Source organism: Elgaria multicarinata, chromosome 19, assembly GCF_023053635.1.
Source record: "Elgaria multicarinata webbii isolate HBS135686 ecotype San Diego chromosome 19, rElgMul1.1.pri, whole genome shotgun sequence".
Lineage (NCBI taxonomy): Eukaryota > Metazoa > Chordata > Lepidosauria > Squamata > Anguidae > Elgaria > Elgaria multicarinata.
The window spans coordinates 13,872,693-13,898,724 of record NC_086189.1 but is presented as its reverse complement, the minus strand read 5'-3'; the positions used below and the strand labels follow the sequence as shown (position 1 = coordinate 13,898,724).

Here is a 26,032-nt window from a genome sequence, read left to right as displayed (position 1 = left end):
ATGGAACTATTCAAATTCTATTCAGATTCTGAATGGTTTCATCTCAACCATCCACTTGCAATGGGAAAACCCCCCAGAAAGGTCTTAGATGCAAAGGGACAAAGAAGACCCTGTGCTTTTGAAGCGATGAGATGGTGACACATGTACATTGGCTTTCTCCCTCTGAGACTGTTATCTGTGAGACTTCTTTCATGACAGGAAGCCCCAATGGTTTAAATCTAGAATTCAAAATGCGCATTGGATTGAAATAGCAGTTTTCTGCATTATTGCTGACTCCATAATAATTTTCAGTGTTTGCTCATGAGCTTCTGTCCATATTCCTGAGTTATATGTGTATATGATTAGCTTTGTTGGAGTTTTCCCATACGCTCAAACTCCATGTCTAAAATCTTGGGCCTTCGCTAGACCTAAGGTTTATCCCGGGGTCGTCCCTGCCTGCTCCCGGGATATCCTGTGTGTCATTTACATGAACAGGGATGACCCTGGGATAAACCTTAGGTCTAGCTAAGGCCTCGGTGTGAGGTTCCTTTATTTCTAATTCTTTTGATTTCTATACAAGGTTAATAATCTCACAGAGTCTGCATCTTCAAAAATTACAAGTAATGGCTGTAAAATTTGAGCATTTAAAATCTTTCCCCATATTATAAGTTGCCACAATTTCAGGACATGGGATAGATATTTTGTCTTGTGATCATTAACTGGGGTCATCATGATCAGTTAAAGTGAGTGGGAATTTCTTTGAGTCATCTATAGCGAAGTCTATAAACTAGTTGCCTGTTGGCTGTAGAATTGTGTTCAAACTTTGACAACCACCTTCAGCACAAGACAGTATTCAATCCACTAAATATCATTTCGTGGAAATGAGATTTTCTCCATAAGGCTCAATGAAAACAGCTTTCTTCCACCAGTCTTTCTGGTTTTGAAAAGTCAGAGAAAACCAGCTGGCTGCCTGTTTGCCAGCAAGCTTTCCATAAATCAGACCAAGTAGTGGACAAGGGACAAAACTGCTACTCACAGCAGAGTAGTTTTTATACTAGTGGCTAATATTCCATTCCCCCCCACCCCCGGCCATCCTCTATGCTAAATTCTGAATGTTTCTCATTGAGTAAAGTCAGCCCCGTTGCACCTACAAGTTACGGAACTCTTTCGGCAGGCATTTCAAGTTCTTCCGTACCGTTACAGAAGCTTGAGGACCGAGGGAGAATACATATTTGGACATCATTTAAAACATTTCTGCTGGTCACATTTTCCAATCAAGTGCCTATGATGAAAAAAGCCATCTGTGTTCCTGTAACGCAGACTAAAAGATGTCCAATATGAGCACAGCAGCCAGCAGACGGACTGTTTTGGAACATGCACTTCAATAATTTTTCCCAGAGAATGTTTTAACATAATACAGAGCAGAAATTGTATAAGTTCCCAGCATCTGATAGCCCTTAAATGTAGAGAAGTGTTAAAGAATTGTCCTCTCTGTTAAAACTTCATGAGCAGATTTCTATGTTCCTTAGCAGAGCATACGCAATACTACTTTGCATTTCATTGGGAGCATTTAAAGAAACCATTATCGTTTTAAGAAACTAGTAATGCCCACTTCATACTTGTTGTTTCCTTACACAGAGATAATCTCACTTGCTACATGTTTTTTGATTATTTATTTTCATGCAAAACCATAGGTGAGAAAGCAAGGGTCTGCATCAGTTTCAGCATCCATGTCCTCGAGACAAAATAAATATCCATGCCACACTTAACCAAAGAAATGGTGCAGTGTATGTCCTTCATGGAGATTATCTCTGGGTGCTTCCAGATGGAGGGCTTCTAACGCTACATATCGGAAGGCGTTGTGTGGATTTCCTGCAGTAAGAAAAAAAATGGAAGAAACGGTGGAAAAGCACAAGACGTTTATGAGTGGAAGGTGATGGGCATTTTCAGACTGAGCTTTTTGGCGCCATTGCCTTATGCACGGAAAGTTACGGGAGAAACAGGCAATGTCTTCCACTTGTAGCCCTCCAGTGTTTCAACACTACTTGTTCTGTCTGTTCCCTTACTGTGGAAAATCTATTAAGGAAAAAGAGGTGGAATTACTGCACAATGCTTTTTGGATGGTTAACACTAGGAATCCTGTGTCTAGAGGCACCTGAAGTCTGGAACTCCCGTAGAATTCTGTGAATGGTGCTGTAAAAACCTCACCTAGAAGCATCCTCATTGTGGGTAAAACATTGTTTCCATTGGGGTGGACAGACAGTAGATCTCCAGATGTTGTGAACTTCAACTCCCAGCATTACTGACCATTGGCCGTGCTGGCAGGGGCTTATGGGAGCTGAAGTCCTAAACATCTTGGTGTACATAACTCTTGGTGTACATAATCAAAATAGAATGCATTAAAATACTTTTTTTTTTAAATACACACATTACAAGACAGTAGCTTTAAGATTTTGAGATTTAAGCTTCAACCAGCCAGGGTTTTGTGTTATGTACATGAGCAGAAAAGAGATGTGTGGAAACGTGGGTTCAGACACTCCCCTTTCCCCTCTCCTTCTTCCACACAGCCAGGAGGAAGAATAAACTAGCACTTGGTTTCACATTTGCTGATGCCTGACATGTTAAATACCAACAAAGATGTGTGGTTTAAAACAAGTTGCAAAAAAATAACAACAGCCGAAAATAAACCCTGGATTATTTTGCTGGCGTCTTTGTTTTAAACCACAGTTCCTGGTTCATACACAAGCTGGGAATTAGGGAAAGTGAAACTAAAAGCTGGTTTATTCCCTCTCCTTGCTTTGGAAGGGGAGCTTCACATGAGCTCAAACTTTTGTTCAGGCTCAGATATATGAACACAGCTACTAAGGCAGCACAGATTCTCAATGGACCTGCAGAACAAAAACACTGACCAGGGAAAGGCAGCCCAGAACAGACCATTTTAAAGACCTGTTTGTAGAGCATTCCTCGGTTTGGATTATTAGGTCTGTCCAGTGTTTGACAGGAGAACTTCCAAGAGCACCTCTGGGGTGGACCCTGGATGATTATCTACAGCCTCTTATCATTGCATACAGGGTATATTAGAGTGGGGAGCAACTCAGTTGAACAGGTTCTGCTCTTTCCAAGGCAGTGCTCCAGCCATAAACAGATGCTTTTGTTTCTTGGATTTCTTCAGGCTAAACTCTGCGAAACCACATCACTGTTGAGGCCCCATAATACTTCCAGACAAGAGAATTCTCGCTTCCATTACCCCACTGTGAATGCAGAAGAGCAATTCCCTCATGTCAAAGGAATTACATTGCTGTAATGAGGTGGAAATCGGCCCAGTCATGCTCAATATGTCTGGCCCAGGAAAGAGCTTCAACGAATACATTTTGTTAAAATTTAAGAGTTAAAAGGGCCAGGGGGTGAGGGAATCTGAAAAGAGAACAAGTTATAAAGATGTTTGTACATTTGTACGCCTTTGGCCGGTCAGGGTACTACACTGGTGAGCTAATCTGCATGGAACGTCCTTCATTTTGGATTCAAAGGAAAGCATCATTTTCCATGTAAACAATTAGTTTGACATTTAGTTATGCAGTTTGTTTTAGGGGTAGCCATGGTTACTAGTAAATAGCTTTTGTTCAGGATGTTTGAGTAGCCGATCATTTACTGTAAGCCAGAAGTGCCTAATTCTCTTCAATGTCCTTTGTTTGGGTCTCATGGCTTTGAAACTTCTTTTCCAATAGTTGCAAACGAGACAGCAACAGAACTACCATTGTAACTCTTCCTCTCCTGTCCCAGGAACTGACAATATTATATACACTTTGCCCTTTTCATTTCAGTATGACTTCCTAATCCTCCCCTTCCTCTCAAATGCCAAAAGCCCATTTGATTTCTTCTCTTTGCCTTGGGCTTTGGAATATATTTTTTTATCTGCTCACAAATTGTTGGCCTTACTGAAAAAGCAATTGCTTTATAAAGTGGCAGAACAGAGTTGCCCAAATATAAATCAATGGATTTTCCCTTCCTTATGTGAAACGTTCTCAGTAATGTACTGATCAATTCTTGAAAGCTCAACTGCTACAGATTTTATGAGTCTGTAATAAATATGGAGTTCAGAGTTTTGAAAAGTGGTCAGATCATGCACACTTCCAAATCATGCACACTTAAAGTACTTCCAGGGGTGAAGTCTTGCTTAACAGAAAACCTTAAATTTGCAGTTAATTTCAGGAAAGAATTTTGAAAAAAGGTGCCTTATTTAGAACCATTGATGCAATTCCAAATACTCGATAAACAAATCGGTTTCAATAGCTTTTTTGCCATCTATACTGTCTTGTTTGGATTTCACATTTTGCTTCATTCTCTAAAATGTGCAATGGCTCCTGTGGCACCAAACATCTTTTAGGATAGTATCTTATCACAAAAAATGCCTGCCCATGGGAAGCAAGATGACATGGGATTGGCTGATCGTACATTGACTGCCAACTAAAATGATAATCCAAATTTACTTCCATTTGCTTGAGGAAAGCCGTAATAGTCCCTGTGTTTCAAAACAAACGCATTATTCATTCAGAATCCACCCCTCGGTTTCTGTTCTGTCTTACAACATGAAAAGCATCCTGTAATCCTTCATATCATATTGTTCGTTCGTACCACCCATAAGATCATTCAGTCTATTTGGGGTGGGTGGGGATCTGTGACAGAACTCCATTAGTAGAAAAGTTAGAAATTGATTTAAAGGTAATTGTAACAAAAGCAAGTAATAAAACACCGTGATTTTAAAAGAAATTAATAAAGTGTAGCAATGGTTAAACGCTGCCAGCAGGGGCTTTTGGCTTTTTGTGTGTAATTCCCCATATCATATACCTGATCTTTTGGATAGTATCATTTAGCAGCTTTAAAAAGGACCAGGGAGTCTGAGTTTCCTTTCCTCCACATTAGAGTAGACCGCAAGGGCAAACACTGCTCAAACTACCCCTGCTTAGGCGGTGTTTATTTGAGGGGACATTAACAGCATTCATTGTGCTCAACTAATTGGACTGAGCCATGTGCCGGCATGAAATTATCTAGATAAGAAGAAGGGGAATGATACATTCCTTAGCCTGTTGTTGCATTCCTGGGTTGACAGATATTTTTTCTTCACCATTACCAAAAATAATAATGTTGACTTCGTTTTCACATTTTTGCTTTTTACAAGCTGATTCGGAATTCTTCAAATGTATCTTCATTTAACAAGTGAAGAGGCTAACAAATATGAATGTTGATATTGTATACTAATGGGAAAGTGACACACACGCACACACACCCTCACCACTGCCACTTCTGCATGTCACATAAATGCGAAAGAAAGATGCCTTTCCCATAGGGATGTCTGTTGCTTGGAAATCTGGCCACCACCCCAAATGGATTCCGCCAACATCCCAACTTTCCCTTCCCTTGCACTACGTACTGGTGGTGGCAGCAACACTATCACCACCACATTCTATAGGAATCATTTCCTTTTCGCCAGGAGTCCATCTGACTACTAGTCTGGAGTGATTGCATCTTGTGTTATGCCAACAGCACAGACTGGGGATTCTGCTGGTGTGCCACCCACTCTGCTCACCACTAGTCTCCCTACCTGAGCTAATGGAAGTGGTTTCAGATGTGATGCTGAGGTCCCCCAGAACGCTGGTTCTGGCAGACATCAATATTCATCCTGAGGGTGCCTTATCTGGAGCAGGTCAGGATTTTATGGCCTCCATGTCAACCATGGGACTATCCCAACATGACATTGGTTTAGCACATCTAGCAGGGAACACTCTAGACTTGGTGTTTTCAGCCAGCCCTGTGGGAGGATTTTGAATTGATCCCTTTGTCATTGTCAGATCACCTCCTGTTAAGGTTTTGACTTAAAGCAGCTTTTTGCCTCTGCAAAGGGCAGCCTCCAGAGGCTATGGATCTTAGGGCAGGGGGAGTTTTATTTTATCCCGCCATTCAGCCAAAAAAGGCTCTCACGGTGGCTTACAAAAGTATTTCTTGACAGTCCCTGCCCACAGGGTTACAATCTAAAAGACGTGACAGAAAAGGAAAGGGGATTTGGGAGGGAGGGAGGAGGGCCTATGGCTGGATCTCTTGTTGAAGCCCTGGTCAATATGTGAAAAGCAGAAATGAACCAGGTAATTGACACAATTCCCCCTTGTTTAGTAGATCTCATATGGCTCCATGGGATATACCAGACCCAAGAGCGATGAAACAGGGTTGGCTTGAGCATATATGGAGGACAACCATTAAACACTGTTGCATGCCCATGTTCAAGCTTATTCAGGGGCAGTGAAAGCACGGATTACTTCAATCCATTTACAGTTCAGGTTCTGGCTAGGTTTTGTCTTGAAAACCGCCTCGGTCGCTTACGTGGGAAATGAGACATGGGGAGTGTGACCCTGTTGATTCTCCTTGGTTTTTCAGTGACTTTTGATACTACCCACCATGTTATACTTCTGAGGCAACATGCATGTTATTGATTTTATATTTTTATTATGTTGTATTTTGGGTTTGTAAATTCTGTGAACTGCCCAGAGAGCTTTGGCTATTGGACAGTATAAAAATGAAATGAAATAGAGATACATGTTTCCAGTTACTTCTGTCCTGCAGAATCTCAACGGTGACAAAAACAAAAAGCAACTTTTAAAACATAGATGATGTTGCAAATCGCTTTTGAAATTTATGTGATAAAGCCATGGGATTATGATATTGTCTGATACTTGGCCTAATCAATTTACACTTGTTCAGTGAGGTACCTCTTGGTGTTTGTTAGAAGAACATAAAAAGATGAAATTAGGTTAAATTCTTTAAGATGATATATTGAAATGCATTCAAGACACAAGAACAGGCTGTGATTCCTTGTTCTTTTTTGCCATTTGTCCGCTGGGTAAAGTAAATTTTCCTTTGGGAGCAAAACCATGAAGGACATTGACATTGGAAAGGAAATGCTTTCTGTAAACTAATGATGATTTATTTATTTATTTGGGGAATTTAAAAGGAAATAGCCTGGTTTTGTTGTGCTATCATTCACCTTTCAAACCTTAGGTTCTATTTATTTGAAATTAAGGATTTGAGAAGAAACACACTTTTCAAACTTACGTGGGAGAGGAAAAGAAGAGGGCTGTTGCCTCCATGTCCTGCTTGTAAGCTTCCCAGTTGGGCATCTGGATGGCCACTGTGGGAAACAGGATGCTGGCCTGGATAGACCCTTGATCTGACCCAGGAGAACTATTCTTACATTCTTATCATAGAATCATAGCATAGTAGATTATTATTATTTATTTATTTATATAGCACCATCAGTGTACATGGTGCTGTACAGATAACACAGTAAATAGCAAGACCCTGCCGCATAGGCTTACAATCTAATAAGTTGTAGTAAACAATAAAGAGGGAAGGAGAATGCAAACAGGCACAGGGAAGTGTAAACAGGCACCGGGTAGGGTGAAGCTAACAGTATAGAGTCAGAGCAAACTCAATATTTAAAAGCTATAGGGAAAAGAAAAGTTTTTAGCTGAGTTTTAAAAGCAGTGATTGAGTTTGTAGTTCTCAAGTGTTCTGGAAGAGCGAGGGGCCTATAAGGCCACCAGCGCAGATGGCTGTCCAGCTGCCTCTTGAATGCCTCTAGTGTGGGAGAGTCCATGACCTCCCTAGGTCATTGGTTCCACTGATGTACTGCTCTAACATTCAGGACATCTTTCCTGATGTCCAGCCGGAATCTGGCTTACTGTAACTTGAGCCCATTATTATGTGTCCTGCACTGTGGGATGATCGAGAAAAGATCCTGGCCCTCCTCTGTGGGACCACCTTTCAAGTCCTTGAAGAATGTTCTCATGTCTCCCCTCAGCCTTCTCTTCTGAAGGCTAAACATTCCCAGTTCTTTCAGTTTCCCTTCATATGCTTTGTTTCCAGATTCCTGATCATCCTCATTGCTCTCCTCTGGACCCCCTCTAACTCGTCTGCATCCTTCTTGAAGTGTGGTGTCCAGAACTGGACACAGTACTCAAGATGAGGCCTAAATAGCCAGTGCTGAATAGAGGAGAACCAGTACTTCACGTGATTTGGAAGCTATATTTCTATTAATGCAGTGCAAAATATCTTTGACATTACACTGTCTGCTCATATTCAGCTTGTGATCTACAATTCCAAGATCCTTTTTGCTTGTATTGCTGAGCCGAGTATCTCCCATCTTGTAACGGTGCATTTGGTTTCTTTTTCCTAGATGTAGAACTTGGTATTTATCCCTCTTAAATTCCATTCTGTTGTTTCCAGCCCAGTGCTCCAACCTATCAAGTTCAATTTGAAGTTTGTTTCTGTCTTCCAGGGCATTAGCTACCCTACCCAATTTTTTGTCATCTGCAAGTTTGATAAGCATTCTCTGCACTCCTCATCCAGTTTTTAATAAAAATGTTGAAGGGCACTGGGCCCAGGACTGAGCCCAGCGGTACCCCACTCGTTACCTCCCCCCAGTTTGAGAAGGTACCATTGATCAGCACTCTTTGAGTCCAATTCTGTAGCCAACTGTGGATCCACCTAATCGTTGTTCCATCTAGCCCACTTTTAACTAGTTTGCTGATCAGAATGTCATGGGACACATGCCAGAGGTCCTGGGAGCACAAGCCACTCACAGACCCCATATACAGGCCAAGTTGTGTACATTCTTTTATCAATTTTTTCACCTGTAGAGAAGTAAAATTGGGGAAGTTCTAACTACACTTGACATAGAGTAGTAAGTTCACAAAGATAGTATGAGTTATTGTGGGCATTCTTCCTTGCGCAAAAAGGCTGGAAAACACCAATGTAGTTCGACTATCTAGGTGTTCCTTTTTCCCACAGAACTCCCATAAGAAGTTTTGATTCATTATTTTCTGGGATGCCCTCCTCTGGGCCAACCATCTGACTTCATCCCTCCCAGAGAAGGGGTGTCCTCATTTCCCAGACCTGAGCTGTCTACTCGCAGTAACACATGGTCTTGGTCAGCTTTGTGCTCACCAGCTTTAGATATTTTATTTTTATTTTTCTTCATCTCTCTCCACACACCCCACCATATGTCTTTTAGACAGCAGGGATCGCCCACTAGACCTCCCCCACAGCTGGGATGGGGGGGGCAGGGGAGCAGAGGATGGCAGTGCGGATAAGTGGAAGGGGCAGATGGTGAAAGCAGGAAGGTGGGGTTGCCAGGAATCCCTTCAACCTCCCTCTAAACTGAGGCAAGCAGGGGGCAGGTGCCACCCAGTAAGCCCTTTCTCTCTGTTCAGAGGAGATGGAGTAGCAGTGCACAGCTGCCATCTTGGAAAGCAGCCGGGGGGCTGCACAGCCCAGCTCAAGTGGGGATATGGGGGGAGAGAGACATCGCTAGCTGAATCTCTGGCCCTAGTTTGGGGTTTAGAATTTAGGCAGTTGGTTGGCCAATGTGCATCTCTTCTGTGTGCCGTGGCAGATGCTTCTTTAAGGAGGAGCAGAATGGAATCCAAATAGGACCTGGGAATGGGGAGGGGGCAGTTTTCAATAGGAAAACGGCACATGTGGGGGGGGAAGTGTTTAAAAAAAACCCACCCACCTCCCATGCACCACACTCCTCATCCAGTTTGGAACCACCCTGCTTGATTTTCCTAAGAAATAATTGTGGCTTTAATAAGCTCGTTAGTTAAAAACATTTTCACTGTAATGTGTAGTTTGGTTCTTGCAGAGAGCTGGCCATCTGCAGAACCTAAAAAGTATCTTCCGGATTCCCTCCATTGTTTCATTTGTTTGCCTTCTCTTTCACAGCTCTACCTAGTTAGGACAGATTTGATGTTATAAATGACAAAATGCATTAATTCTTTTTGGTCCCCTGGTTGGTCTCTGCAAGGCAGATGTAAGTTTCAGGCTTTCTGCAGGCTGTACATGTTTAACAGGCTTTTGCGGGCACTTTACAAAACACTGCAAGGAAGAAATCTATGCTTTTACAATAGCCCAGAGCTAAAGGTTTAACCCGCTTTACAAAATGCTTACATTTTCCTTCTGTTTGAGAGATTTCTTCACTAGTTTTCTGAAATCTCTGTTTGGTGGATGGTTCTTAACCAGGCCACAGAGTTATGGTTTCATTAGCAATTACGTACGTACGGTAGGTATCTAGCCAAATTTTTAAAAGGCTATGTAGACTTGCATCCAATATACTATTGATAGCATTTTTGTGCACCCCCCCCAAAAAAAAAATCCTAAAAATTTGTTCTCTTCATTACTCAGCCCCAACTATGAGATCTGTAACTCCGTTTAGTTTTTTATCCGTGCAAGATCTGTTAGCTCCTGTTTTGTTAGTACAACATTAGTGAACTGAAACCTTTCACTGGAGGCTTAATGTTCTAATAAAGGATTGCATAAGTTGCCATTCGTTTATAGCACTTCAATGATTATTCATGGAAAAATTATGCAAAGGAAAAAACAGTGAGATCCTTTGGGATCTTAAAGCTACGTGGTCAACTTTTCCAAATGTTCCTGCCACAGCTTTCTAAACAGCACTCGTCAGCTTCTGCTGGGCTTCTCTCGAGTTCCCTGATAGAAACAGCTTGTAATGATGTTTTAATGCCTTTTGTACATTATTTTCGTGTGTATGTTAGCGTTGTCTTGACAGTAATGTGGTGGAATAATGAAAACCAATCTTGCTTCGTTCGGTGCCAAGTGATTGGAAAATCATGCTTAGGTGCCCTTTGTTCCATTGGGAACTGTAAGAATGTGAATAGCAATGGTATGACGTAGGAACTGAACAGGGTGGGGGACGAATAAATAGGAGGGGTATTTGGTAGCAGATGACATCATTTAGTGGGAATAGGAAGCCAAAACTACTTGATCTCTACTTATTTATTTAAAGTATTTGCTGCTCTTCAGCTGTAACGGCTCCCAGAACCACTTGCATACAATCTCAGAGACATAACACTGAAGGAATGTGGGGTGATGATGTCTTGATTCCAAGACCTCTCATCAAGATGTGAGACAATATGGAGGTCTGCTGTGCAATCCACGGATCCTTTATTCAGTCAATAGATACCTCTACACACCTGAACGGAGTGCGAATGCCAAGGAGCTATTCTCTAAGCTTTGTTAGCCTAACAAAGCAAGGCAGTTGCCTATCAACTAAAAGAATGGTTTCCCTCTGGACCCGACAGGCTTTTAACGTATCCCTCGTTCAGGGAGGGTCTTCAAGCTGCAACTTCTGCGGTGTGGCTAGTCTAGTGGACCGCCTCCCACCTCCTCTCAACTGTGCCTGCTTGACCCTGTGGGATCTGTCAATTCCGATGCTTTCTCCCGCTCCAGGAAAGACAAAGTTCCCAGGGTGGAAGGGGGAAGACTATCTCTGATCTCTGAGAATTTCCTCCCCCGCTTCCTGCCTTGGCTGGTCTTCTCCTCCTTCATCCTCCAAGTCCGATTCAGAATTCACACCAGGGTGATAGGGCCCCATCCTCACAACAAGAAGAGAAAGGCACTCTCAGACACCAATTCCTGAAAGATAAACAAATTCGGAAGAGGAAGAGCTGAATGAAGCTGGTCTTTCAGCACAGTTGATGGAATGGTTGCTGCCTGGTGACAGTTGATGGACGAGCCCAGTGTAAAAACTCTGAGAATGGCCCCTGCCTCCCATCTCCTTATGCAGCAACCAGGAATAAATCTATTTAGAGGCGGAAACATTTATAAACAAGGCTAGTTCCAAAGAGAAGCAACAAAGATGAGGATGAATGCAGAGATTACACAACGCCTTAATAAGGTTTATTTTTCAACTGAGAAATTTCCTGCTGTGGTTGAGCAACAGATTTGTTCAACCAAGAAGATGATTAATTTCTCATAAGGACTGCAAAAAGAAAAGAAAGAGCATTTTAATTTAGAAGAAAAAGAACAAACATGTTTCAAAGGGACAATGAGTAAAGCAACAAATTATACTCTCTAACCTCTTATACAACAGTAAGGGTTTGGCTACACTACTACTTTCGTGTGGGTCAGCATGGGGTTTGCATTGGCCTAACCAGCAGCTGGTCTACCCTAGGGATGGAGGGTTCAGGAAAACATGATCTAATTGGGGTTCTCTAATTTCCATTTTGAAGCTCGTTCCGATTCTGGTTGAGATGGAGGGGGGGGACGTTCCCCACAAAAAAAAATCCCTACGTATATTTGTGCACGCTTTTCCAAATGTACTTATCAGCTGTACACATTTTTTAAATGAATACATTTTTCTCCCATTGACTAAAGTGTATTTGTGCACATTTTTCAAATGCACACATTTACCAAACCCTTCCACCACCACCACCACCACCCCGCCCCGCAAGTCTGAAGTGCAGTGCAAGCTCAAAAAAAATATGGCCTTCGTACTGCAGGTTGCATTCAAGTGAGTCCAAGGAGAAGCAAATTGGATAAATTCTTTTCAAAAACAAAATACCACGAATAAAGAAATGGAAACCAGCTTCTCACCGATCCCTGGTCTATATTGAAAACATACGGGTGTTGATTCAGATGCCCCCGGAGGTTACACCGGCTTAGACTTAAAGTCCTGTTTTGTCCATTTGGTGCTTTGGATTTTTGGTTTCGGGCAGGGCTAACACTAGACTTCTGGGTGTCCTCGAACATGGTGGCACTAAAGGCCTCCGACCCCTCCTTCTTGCCCCCCCCCCACTAGTCCCTTCCATTTACCCATGCGGCCACTTGCTCCCCTGCCCCTCCCCCCTCTACTCACCTGTGCCACTGCTGTCAATCCCCTCCACTCACTGCTGGCTGTCACTAAATACCTGGCTCTGATGGGGTCCTTCCTCAGAGCCAGGCATTGTGGAGACATCACCTGGAGCAGCTCCTCTGGAGCAGCTGACTGTTTCCCCTTAGCTGTGGCTAAACAGGCAGCAACTCCGGATGGCAAGCAACTGCTCCTGAGGAGAGGTGTCCTGGGAGATTGCCTCATCTCATAGGACACCTTTCCCATCTCCACAATGCCTGCCTCTAGGGAAGGACCCCATCAGAGCCAGGCATTTGGGCCTGGCCAGCTCTCTGAAGAGCTGGGCCAGCCAATTTCTCCTGCAGGCGCATCTCTCCAGAAGATGGGGCCGTGGCAAGTGGCGGGTCAGCAGGGATGGGCCCTTGTGAGCTGCTGCTCAGCCTGGCCGACTCCTTAACCCTGGGCCTGGTTTGGATTATTTTTCTTCTGCTTTTTCTGAATCACATGGGAGCCAATGCAATACTCAAACATTTAACATATTTTATATTTTCCTCTGTGGTCATAGAATAAAAATGCCAGGAAGAACGTGACCTGAGCACAGTCTTCATTACATTGTAGAAAATTAATAACATAACTGTTTTGGGATGTCTACTGTTTGCTCGGCGAAGCTGGTAACATAGATTTAGATCTTAGTAGCTTCTGAAGGTCTCCTTCATTCTGTCATTTCTGCTTATGCACATATACCATTAGCCATGTGCCATTACTCTTAGGTAAGACATAGCAATAATACTGAAGTCCTTCTCAGATTTTGTTTGAGGAAAAACTCTCCTTTGTTATGGCCAGTATAATTCTAATCAAGCCCTTTATCTACAGAATAAAGCATGGTCTGGTGACTCAGTATTGACCCACCACTCATCTTTTGATAGATTATCCTTTCTTTCCTCAGTAGCCAACATCCGCCATCACAGCTAAGTTGTAGTATGAATTCATATTCCTTCACAAAATCGGTGAACTAAGTTGCAGTATCTCTAATACGCCGACACCACATTTAATATCGAAGTCCTTTTAAAGCTTTTAGGATGATGTGGAAGCTCTCTTGACTAACCAACTTCCACAGTAAAATCAGCATGTGTTGTTGGTAATATTATGGCAAGTAAGTAGTTCCTCCAAGGGCTTATATTGCACAAGGATCTCGGTCTGCTCATGGCTGATTCATTCTCTGCAGGGGTAGGTGGGCAGGACTGGACCAACGGTGCTTTGAGAAGAAGCACTGGCAATTCCCAAAGCCCTGCACACACACACACACACACACACACAAAGGCCAACCTCCAGTGTGTGGTTTGGTTACACCCGTGATCAAGGAATGAGCAGAGATGCGTTTTTTGGAAATGTATTTGACCTTTTAATAGAAGGCCTTCTCAGAAGCAACATAATGCCAAAGTGACTCACACGTTGCCTTACACACTTATTGGTACAGCACAGCAGACATAAAGAAGCTCCTTAGTCACATGTATTTCTGTGTACATGAGAGGGATCAAAACCATAAGACAACAGACTTCCTTTTGTCTTGCTCACGAATGACTGTGGCATGAGAGACGTCCCAGGGGTTTTATCCCCCTCCACTCTAGGTCCCAAAGCCAGTTCTTCATGTCTCAAACATCTGTCCTTCCTCCTTCTGTTTATGATCCATGTTGACAGGACGTGCCTTCATCGATAATCTAGCTAAAGCTGTGGTTATGAGATGAGGACGTTTCTACTAGAATCCCATGCCATCCTGCCACATTACTAGAACTCCAGGATGAAGACCAAACATAAGATACAAGCCACACATCTGATCTAACAGACTTTTACCTGTTGGCAGCCAGGTCCTCTTGGTAGATATTTGAATCTGTTCTAAAGGTGTTGCCTGCCCTTTTCCTCACTGTAATTGAGCTGAAGCAAAGAAACTGTTCTGAAACATGCCTGCACCACCCTGTCCATATCCTATCAAGACTCTCTCAGTGCTCCAGAGTTGACATCTGCCTGGCTCTTATTTACATGAACCGGCCTCACATTCCCCTTAGAAACTCGTGCTACGAGTCTGTACTGAAAACAAAACTGTTTACAGGCGAGTAGGGTTGCAAACCAAACTCGAAGCATATGTTTCTCTCAGACATTAACAATTACACCCGAAGTATCATTCTGGCTCTCCGTGCTCTGCCTTTGGCAAGTCTCTGTCACAGGATAGCCAAGAATCTGTGTGTGTAGGGGGTGGGGGTGGGTGTCATCAAAACAGTGTGCAGGAACCGTTTTTGAAACAGATTGCTATTTGGGTTTAATTGGTTAGATCCTTAATAGGAACGGATGGTGTAATTCCAGTAGGCAGGACACAGTGTTTGGGGAAGCACCTGCCATCTGAGAGCGGTGACAACCCTCTTTCAGCAGAGGCGGCCTGCCTTCCTCCTCCAGATAATATCCATCTGTTGTTACGAGGCTTTTCGGCTCTTCTAGGAACAACGCGACTGACCCCTGGCAGGGTCTTTCCTCCGGTTTAGCTTAGCATTAATTGGTGTCTATTTTGTAGGTCCGTCAGAGGTGTCAGCAGCTGTGAGGTTCAGCAGGAGGCCCACCTGTCCTGATGCCTCGGTGGCAGCCAGCCTGCCAACTCCTCCTGTCCCACGACACAGGAAGAGTCACAGCCTGGGAAACAAGTGGGTGTTCCGATCTGCATCAGACCTTACAATTTATTCAGGCGTCACCTACGTTTTAATCCAGCAATTCACTGAAACCTGCAGCATCCTTCTTTGTTGGCCTCACGGGAGTGACCTCCATCCCTAGTAAAATGCCTGCCTCAGAACTCCTGGCCTTCTCTTTCCCTTCCTGCCTCCGGTGCCACTCTTGCCTCCAACCCCTGCGGGTCTTGGGCGTATATCGCCAGACGAAACGTCCTTTTGGTTTAGTGCCCAGTAGGCCCAAGGAGGTGGCGGCTCTGCCTCACCTATGCGTGCTGAAATATGTTGGACAGAACCATTTGGGAGATTTCCACACAGTAGCTGGCATCAGCTCTTCAGACGAGAGTTCTTGCATTCTACTTAATGTTAGAAGTGGAGGGGTTAAAATAGTCAGAAGATATATTACTTGTGCGGTAGCAACCTATTGAATTCCCTTGGATCGGAATTCAGGACTATTGAGTCTCATGGTCTGCAACACTCTAACCAAGCAACATTTGTAGACGCATCAGAGGAAGAACGTGAAAACTCCAAAGTCCCCATCTGTATTAAGCTAAGACCAATTTCATTATGCCAGCTGCTAGAAACCCAGCTCACGTATAGATCACCAGGCAGCCTAGTTCTGAGAGACGGAGCGTATGAAAGACCCCATAGAGCTACCTTCCATTTAAGGACTCGCTGACGTTTACGATCATCATACAGTGAGGCAGTGTCCGTGTGAGGGGAAAGAAACGGGAGTTGAATGGATGTTATCAGATTACATAAGAACCTTTTGCTTTCTTTTTCCCCCTTTCCAATTCTCCAGTATGATGTGTCAGTTCAGTGTAGTTGAAAGTAAAAGCGCAACGTTCCCAACAGAGAAACCGCGCCACCTGCTGGATGACAGTGTGCTAGAGTCCCACAGTCCTGTCAGAAACCACACATTAAGCTCTGTTTTCACCAATGGTATTTCCATAGGTAAGTATTCAATGGTTCGGATATAAGAGTCTTGCTGGATTCTCTGCTTGTGTGTCTCTTCTGCTTTGAGAGGCTTACTAGAAATGCAGGATCAGGGAAAGTTAATTCGGTATCAGGAGGAGGTCATTTGGATAGAAAGGAATACTGTGAAAATATCTAAGATCCGGTTTTTGCTTGTCTAGACACCTTACGCAACTCACCTTCCTTGTGGCTTGTTTCTGTGAAACGCACTTGCTGATAATTAACCTCCTACCAACTGGTAAACTGGAAGTGTCTTGCTAGAATATGGCAGCTGTGAAATGGGGGAGTATTCGATCACGGTATGATGATTCTTCTCCTGTGAGTTCTGTCAGCACTGTTGTAAAATGGAGAAACACTAGTGAAAATTCGAGAAAGTTTTGAAATATCATGATGTGAGGAGCGCACCGTTTAGAAGACAGGAGAGCCCAAGCCACTTATATGAGCGATCTCCTTAGGAAGAGGGAAATGTATTCCCCCAAATTCAGCATAAAACTTAGGTTTGGCTGCAGATAAATTTTCAGCCGACAAGGCTGTTAGGAAAGAAACCGCTCTTTTGAGAGATGTTTAATGGCCAACACCATGAGAGAAGAAAGTGTGACCACTCTTCCAGAATAGTAACCTTACAGCAGCTGAAAAGACAAACTTCTCAGAGTTAGAGGTTGATGTACTAAGGCATGAGCTTCTGTTTGCAAGAAACTACTTCATCAGATGCATGATGCACTGTGATTGTCATTTAATAACCTGAATGTGGAAAAGTACCATCTTCATATACCACCTGATCAGCCATCACAGATCATTGTCACGCTGAGCCGTTCCTAGCAATGGAGACCAAGCTGGAGAGTAATTTAGCCTTTGGGAAATTGGGTTTCATCTGTCGCTTTAACCGAGCACCTGAACAAAAGACACAAAAGTTTGAGAAAGTAAACGCACTGAACTGTTACATTTGCAATTCTAAATTCTCTTCAAGTAAATTTAAGGGCAATTACTGGTTCTTCAGAGCCCTGATCCCATAATGAGAGGGACGATGAGTAGAAGCAGAGGGTGCAGGCTGATTTGTCATGGCACCAAACTGTCGCTTGCTTCATGTTACCTATTCTGTGTCTTGATTAAAGGAAAATCAGTCATCCTTTTGTTGTCTGTCCTTTGTCTTTGGCTGGCGTGATTATGTTCAAACACAGAAGTTGTTGAGTTAATCAGAAGGCACTACACAAGGACAACTTAATTCTCTGTGCAGCTGAGTGAAGATAATAATAACTGGAGCACAATTTTTTAAGATATTTTATACATAGAAGACTGCAACTCTGTGTTGGTCAGGGCAACATCTCCCTCAGGTGGGAACACAGAACCAACTTCTAATATCACTTTGCACGCATTTAAATCTGGCTTCCACGGTGTACTCTGACAAGTTTCGTAAGGGGCATGGACTGATTTTATATCTAGCTTTTCTGGACCTGTTATCATCTCTGTGTCCTTTTGTTTTGTAGGAAGCAGTGAAAGCTCAGAATTTAGTGAGGAGCCTTCTTCAGGGCTTGAAAGGTGAGTGTCTTCTTTAACAATGAATGGTGAACTCGGATTGATGATATAAAGCAGAAATGGGCAACTTATGGCCCTCCAGATGCTTTAGCTTACAACTCCCATCAGCTCTAGCCAGCATACCTAGTGGTGAGGGATGATGGGAGTTGCAGGCTAAAATGTTTCTTTTTTTAATTTGATTTGTACCCTGCCTTTCTGCCAAAAACTGGCACTCAAGGCAGCTTACAGGAACAGTTAAAATATCTGGAGGTCCCCAACTTGCCCACCCCGGTATAAAGACTGTCAGTGCATTTTACTGCAATTTATATATCATCATTGAAGTCTTCAGTAGCCAGGTTTCAGTTACTGAAATCAGGGGTAGGAATGGGCAAATGAGCAATGTTTGAGATTGCCAGGATTCCCCGAACATTGGCTCACCACTCATCTCGTACGTAACTCCCGTTTGCATTTGTGATCGCTGCTCACTTTGCACAAATCGAATGTGAAATTCATGCAACTTTCCCCCTTTTGATTTGCACAAATTTCCTAAATTTACTCCATAGTCTAAAGTGGGGCTGATTCCGTCTATGGGGGGAAATTTGCACAAATTATGAAATATGTGTAAATTTTTAGTAAATGCGCAAATTGAATGTAAGCAAGTGTTCGGCAATTGATGAACATTTTCAATGTCCATGTATCCGCGTTTGAATTTGCATGATTTACAAGAAAAGGCAAAATTCTCATACATCCCTAACTAGGAGTAGGCAACTTCCCCCATCAGACTGCCCTGGGGCTGCACTCCTGCCCCCACTGCTGAATTTGCTGCTGCAGCACCACAACGGGGAAAAAGATGGGGCCACAATAAAGGCCAGGAAAGTCCACTCGAAGCCCACATGTTGCCCACCGGACTTAATCACTAGTTGCTGCTTTAAATAATTGTTCAAGTCATACAGAGAAATGCCGGGGGGGGGGGGAATTAACATAATGCAACCTCTGAGGTTTAGAAATGAGAATGGGTTTAAGCTCACTCACTCCAAATATTCCATTTGTGAGTTCTTGTGTATCGGCCCTACATTCTGTGCTTCTTACACTTATTGAAAGTATATTTCTTGTGTTCACAAATGCCCAGCAGTGCATTTATATCTTCTAGTACCATCGAGCTTTAAAATAAAGCTCAACCGAGAGCATGATATCTCGTTTGGTTTCATTGCTACTGGTCTTTTGTCATCAGCCAGAATCCATACACCTAAACTGTTTGCTTATCACAGCCTCTTTAAATAGCCACAAGAGGATTTGGGTTCCAGGCGTGCCCTTTTTGAGTGTTCCTCACTAACTCTAGATTCATTTCTCATACTGGATTCTTTTTCCCCCTGAAACCTCCCAGGTTCTTCTGACCAATTAATCAGAGCAGCCTTAAATATCTTTCTAAGCCTTAACTTGTTTGTGTACTAGAAAAACCAGTTGGAAAGATGTCATTTATTTTACACATCAGCATTCTCATTAAATAAATTAAGTTCCACCATCTTGAATAGTTAAGTATACGTTTCTGCGGGTGTCTAGTACAGGATATCTTGGGTCAACTTTAATCCATCAATCAACTCAGCCTTGGCACACCTCAGTTCAACGTCTGACCTTGAAAAGGCCCACAATTCTAATGCCTCAGCTACAAAATTATCCAATAACAGAGCTTTGAGGATGCATAAAAGCAGTCCTTTCACACTGGAAAAGGTGTAGTCAAAAGTACGTTAGAAATTATTCAGAAAAACTGCGCTGTCATAAAATACCTTAAATTATCTGCTCTCTTGGGTTGAGCTTCTCAAGAGTAATAAAACAAAGTTTGACAGGTGACCAGTAAAACGTGTGACACTGAGATTCTGGCATCTTCTCCTGGCCCAATCATCTCAACTTTTCTTTTCTGCAGACAGTTACCCCTCCACCAAAAGGCTGGCGACAGCTTTTTCATGTTTTTTGCAGGGGGAGATTTATTTATTATGCCTAAAATCACCAGGCACTATATTAAAAAGAGGATGTCCCCATAGCCCTAGTCAGGCATTATAAAAGGCAAGGTCCACCACGTGATCCAGAATGCTGGAAAATTGGTGTTCAGGACTGTGTGGAGCGCCTCCATGGATCCAGGGGCCCTCCTCTTCAGAATGTTGCCCTTCACAAGTACAGGGTGACAGAAATGGAATATTTACTTAGTTTTACAATGTCTGAATGCCTTATGACCGCTTACCAAACTTCCTCTCTACCGCACCGCCATAATGATGACCTCTATGAAATGGCGGATGCTTCCAGTGACTTTCCTTGCTCATTGTTAACTACTTAATGAAGAGTTCAGTGTAACTTAAAAGGTTACATATTGAAGGTCACTGTAACAGATAGCATTGCAAAAGAAAGCAGCATAGGCTTCCCAGCAGAATATTGCCACTCGTCCATGTTTTGAAAGGGAAAGACGGTGCCTCCAGGTTGGCAGGTCCCATTGACGTTGGACATGGCAGCGATTGCAGTTCCGTCTTTTGCTGAGACTCAGTTCTGTCCCTTTTATCTTAATACACTTTATTTATGCAAAACAAGAGAAAACACTCTGGGTTCTCCACCTTATGATATTGCAAGCAGTTGATTATGGTCACCATCTTGTTTCATGTATACTAGGTACACATTCTTTCTGTTTACTGCATTTTGTATCCTCTTTAAAAAATACTATGCTGTTTTTTTCTTATTTTCTGGCTGGATATGACCAATGCCGGAGGCCACAGCAGGGGTGGGAGGATGCACTAGGACAAAAAATAATTGTGTGTTACTCAGTTTAGAGCTTTTCATGTGAATCACAAAGAGCTCCATCAGACAAGCGTTTTATTGCACGCACATTACTGGGCACTCACGGATTTTCGTGGGTCCCTCTCACGCCATTGTCTGCCCCTCGCCCCTTCTGGCCTACTTCAGTTAGCAGTGGCACCTCTGGGACTCCAGGGCCTCAATGACTTGGCCTCGAATGGGTAATTAAGGTCCATTGGCTTTACAAAAGAGATGAAAACTGCTAGAACTGGTTTATTGATATGGATCATCACAGCAGACTGAAGTTTTGGCTTTCCCGCCAGCTACTGTGAAGATTGCAGCTAAATTCAGAGGGAAGAGGGAATTCGGCTGCGTGTGCCAGTGCCCCTGCTAACAAAAAGCAATGTCCGTGTTCCTGCTAATAAAAACAGTGTTGGTACTGCATCCGTGAGCCCTGGCTCTATTACAGCAGCGTCCGCCACAATCTTCATGCCAGCCTCTCTACTCCTCACTCTGCCTCCTCCCCAGTCAGACAGACGGGGTTGTTTCTTCTCACGGCTGCTGCATTGAGAATCAGGGAACAGCGACTGCATGTGTATTTCTCCTAATTCCTGCTTTTCCTCTGGGCTGGTGAGGCTAGGAGCTTGAGGCCACATCTTTTGGCACCAGACCCAAGGCACACAGAGAAGGCTCCTCCACTCTGTCTTTTCCTCATGGCTGGGCAGGTGTGGTGGTGTTTAGACCGGAGATACTAAAGGCTCCTATCTGGTTGCTTCTCTTTCTAAGGTCCAGCAGCCGTGCAGCGGGACTGAGGAGGTGCAGCTGTCCTCTTTTCTGGCCAGGATCAGGCAACATGGAGGAGGAGGTGGGGGGCTTGAAGAAAATACAGTGGAAGTTAATTCAGATAGCTCAGGTGCCCAGAGGGTGGATTCTTTAGAATGGGAAATCAGAGCTGTTTCTGGAGAGGCCTCTTCTGACTCTCTTCTGCTTTTCCTTCATTTAAGAGACACAAACACATCATTTCTGGATTTGGTTAAGGGTCTAGAAGTCAAAGGTGCTATCCTAGCAAGGCATCATAAAAAGAGTGAGGGGGTCTCTTCATCACTGCAAATCCTGTTGTCACTCTCCCCATAAGAAATCTCAAGACGCATAAGGGCAAACATTGCTACCAGGGCAGATCTAAGTAAAAGCATTATAAGAGGTATCTGAGCCCATCTGTCTCAGATTGTTCTAGCAGAAATTCCTGTTGTTCTGCATTGGCCTCTAGTACCCTCAGACGCAGGCCTCGCGGAACCTAAGCATCCCTTCACGGATGTGTCTTGGCATCAAGAGTTTTGATTCTTCTTTATCTCAGATGGCACCCAACATCTGGAAATAGGAGATGTAAGCATGGACACCTCCTGCTAAATCAGTGATTTCAGTTGGCACTTTAAGGAGTGAAGGACATGAGTAACAGCAGCTCGAGATGCCCTTACACTGACTCTTCCCTGCAGAGTTCTTTCCCAGGCTCTGAGTTAAAGTTCTGCACACTTTGCAGCTTCCCTGATACGTAAAAAGGCAAGAGAACTACATTATCACTGTCAAACTACAGAGACAGAAAATCCTGCTAATTCCGTTTTTCTGAGGACTGTCCCTACCCGAACCTTTGGCCTGTAAATGCAGGAAATACTGCAAGGGTGTAGCCGCTTCTCCCTTTGGTTTGACCTCCTCAGAATCCTCGCATTTAGTTCCCACAATCTGGGTGACTAAATTATGGGTGTGATGTGATGCCGTACCTTGCAGCTGGGCCAGAGCTGAAGTTACACTCCCTATTGTCAAAGAATCTTCATTATTTGATAGAACCACCTACTTCTGAGCTAAAAAAAAAACACCCTGTCATCAGCCAATCTTGCTATGTCTGCAGTAATCAAAGATGTCTCTGGTGGCCACATTCTGGGCAGATTCTTTTCTAGATGCCCTATAGCTTCACTCCAAAGCTCTGACTTACAGTACTGTGATCAGGCAAGATATCTGGCTGTATGTATGGGATGTGGAGACAAGTTCTCAATATTGGTTGTGAGGCATATGTTTTCCTGGTGCTATGTTCTTTGGTGAAGCCCTAGACAGAGTGTTAGTCAAGACCAAAGACAAGAAAAAAGTTCTTCCTACAGCAAAGAGGGAAGAAAAAGATGATGAAATTTCAAGTGCCTTTTCAAGCCTTCAAACAGTCCTAGGAGCCTAGATATACTTCTTTATTGCGATCCATAGATCCATGAAAAAAACAAAGAACAAGAATCAAACATTCTAAATCCAAGTACAAGTGGTCCCCTCCCAAGTCATTTTGTGGAAGCCAGATTCCGGCTGGACGTCAGGAAAAACTTCCTGACTGTTAGAGCAGTACGACAATGGAACCACTTACCTAGAGAGGTTGTAGGCTCTCCCACACTAGAGGCATTCAAGAGGCAGCTGGACAACCATCTGTCAGGGATGCTTTAGGGTGGATTCTTGCACTGAGCAGGGGGTTGGACTCGATGGCCTTATAGGCCCATTCCAACTCTACTATTCTATGATTCTACTTCTTCATTGTTGCTTCATATGTTCTACAGTCGATTGGTTCTAAGCGTTTAGGGATATTCTTCTGATAATGCCTTAATCCCTCCCCCCAGAAGATTCTTCTCATACTTGCATTGAGCAACAATTGAGCAAATATTGCTTTCCTAAAAACTCTTCTTATCCCCAATGAAACTCTTCAAAATATCTATAAACCCCAGAAATAAAAGGAAGAGCATTGTAGTCAGAGAGATAGAAGCAGCTTCACAAAGATCTGTTCTTCGTTCCTTCTAAACACCGAATTCTTGCCCTTAAATGCTTTGCCCATTGGTGTTAAAATAAGCATTGTTTCATGTGCAGCGGATCTGTACTAACGATACCTCTCACCTGTTGGGTGCGTCAAATGCAATGTGTGTGTCCCACGTTATCGTGTATGTTTTGTTTTGTTGGATGTGACCACAGTATCTGCACTATGAGAAAAGAACTCACATGTAAATTTATAAACAGGGGTCGGTTGTATGCCACGCTGGGGCCCAACTGGCGGGTACCAATTCGGAATTCTCCCAGAAGTCGGAGCTGTGTCTACAGGTACAATTAGGTGGCGGGTCTGTCTCTCCCTAGACTGTGGTGTTCATTCTTCCTTTCCACCTGCTTTTCCTATTGCTAATTTAAAAGGCTTATTTCCAACAGCATTGCCATTCCCCCACCCCTTCCATCTGCGCCAAAGGTTCTGCTAGTAAGAGTTACTAGATGCTTGCTCATATGCTTTTCACCTCCACACCACAGAAGGATGATTGGCCATGTTTACATGCCGTGCTACATATAAACATGCTTCACCTAAGTGTTGGCTATTCGTCTTCATATCACGCTGAGAAGCGCAAGGTAATTAAGGGCGCACCACCTAGCCAAAGTGAAATGCTTTTAAAGCCCCGTTGATTCCAATGGGAGGGATCTAAGCATGTGATTTAAGTAAAATAAGACATATGCAAACATACACTACAGCCTTTTAAAAGCAGGTGGATAAAAACTATTGATATTTATGCCCCCAGCACAGAGGACAGAAGCTGAGGGTTCCTGTTTGAGCTGTGGAACAGGTGTATAATACCAAGTCCTGTTAAAAAAAAAAAGGAGGATTGGGTTCCCTTTATTCCAGAAGCACTATTTTCCTTATGCTCAACTTTAATTACATTCGTTATCTTACTATGTAATTGATTAAGCTGGCTCTCAGACCAATTCATCCGTTTCCAATCTCATCACCACAACCCAGGTTGCTGCTCTCACAGTGCACACCCTCTTAACAAAGAGTAGCCCAAACACTTACTCTTTCAGGGTGATGAAACAACTTAGCACTAGTAGTCTTACTGGTGTTCTTCCCAAATTGGGCTGCAATTTGTACAAAGCGCAAAAATGTGGGTGGGGCATGAAAATAAACAGTAAATGGATAAAAATGATCTTGTAGTCTTTTTGACCCGTTTAAGGTTAGTTAGAAGAAATAGTTCTACACAGCACATCTTCTCATATAAGGTAGCTTCTTCTTTTCCTCTTCATAATAACTGAATTCTTTTGTTAGGGTTGCTTTTTGGTGGAGGCTTTGAGAAGACCTCTGGTAGAGGCAATGTGAGCACATGTGTGAGCCTGTGGAGAAGTAAAGATGCTTCACTTTCTAAATGATCTTGCCCTCAACCACATTTTCCATTTCAATCTTTCTTTTGCCTCCCTTTATCTCATTCCATCTTTGTACCTTGCTGAATAATAAAAAAATGTTATCATTTATATATTCCCTGCATTGGTTAGGCTACTATCTTTGATAATCCAGTATCCTTTATGCTGTCTATTTAGTTCTAAGAGTTATTTCAAGTATGAAATGTGGCGTTTCTCTCTTGTCATGCAGAATTATACTACAGCATTTTGGCAAGTGGGCTTTGGATATCTTTGAGACACCACAAAATGTTTTCTTCTTTTTGCAGTTATAATTCCCACAAACATAGAAGCTGGGTTGCCTGGAGCTGTGGGTTTGAAAGGGAGATGGGGAGACTATCCAGCTAGGAGCAAAGGTCTCACACAGTCCTGGACATGGTTGCTGACAAAGGCACAGAGCAATGAGTTGGCTAGGATCAGTATTTTAACAGCCAGGTAGCAACTGAAGTGGAGGCCCTGAACCTGAAAACATTTAAGTCAGGTTTCACCCTCAGGAGCAGAGCTTGGTGAAGGAAGTCTTTATTTTTTTACTTATTATAGCACTTTTATCACACCCTTTAGCCAAAAAGGGCGCTCACAAAATAATTCTTAAGACAGCCCCTGCCCACAGGCTTACAATCTAAAGAACATGACACCAAAGGAAAGGGGATTGGGAGGAAGGAGGGGGGAAAGCAAATGTCGGCACTAGATTCTTAGTTGCAAAGTTCAGAAGGTCGTGGACACAGGGGAAGGGCTGTACGCTGTCACACAAGCCATCTTCTGTCTCATGGCAGTTTTGGTTCACCACCATTTTTATTCCTGGGTCCAAGAGGTGTTTGTGGGGAGGGGGGTCATGTAGGAAAGGAGAAGTCCAGGCATTTGGCAAGAGCATATGTCCTGGAGACCCAATTAAGGAGAACCAATTCCTCCTAGTCCCAGTATGTATTGTGGTCAGTGGTCTTTCCCTTCTGACGTGGTCCCATTTGACTCAGGCACTGGAATCTAGCAGATGGTGACAGCATTAGAGTAAAAACTGCACTCTTTTACTCAAGTAACAGAAAATCTTCCCTGATAAAAATAGAAAGGATATTTCTGTGATACAAAAACCTGATTCTTCTTTCCTAAGCTATCTGTTCAATTTGATGTGTCATATCACTCCCAACTTTGACGTTCAATTGCAGAAGGCTTCTTGTTT

General features: G+C 43.2%; 1 protein-coding gene across 3 annotated transcripts in view; it reads left to right on the top strand.

The window, feature by feature from the left end:
- Positions 1–26,032, top strand: part of RALGPS1 (Ral GEF with PH domain and SH3 binding motif 1) — a 185,570-nt gene that overhangs the window by 151,459 nt on the left and 8,079 nt on the right. For 2 of the 3 annotated variants that reach the window (XM_063144540.1, XM_063144541.1), the window contains 4 exons: positions 15,219–15,345; positions 16,169–16,320; positions 17,826–17,877; positions 23,668–23,748. In XM_063144540.1, coding sequence (XP_063000610.1) covers positions 15,219–15,345; positions 16,169–16,320; positions 17,826–17,877; positions 23,668–23,748 — 412 coding nt within the window. The remainder of the gene's footprint in view (positions 1–15,218; positions 15,346–16,168; positions 16,321–17,825; positions 17,878–23,667; positions 23,749–26,032) is intronic. The other variant, XM_063144542.1, reaches the window with a different exon arrangement.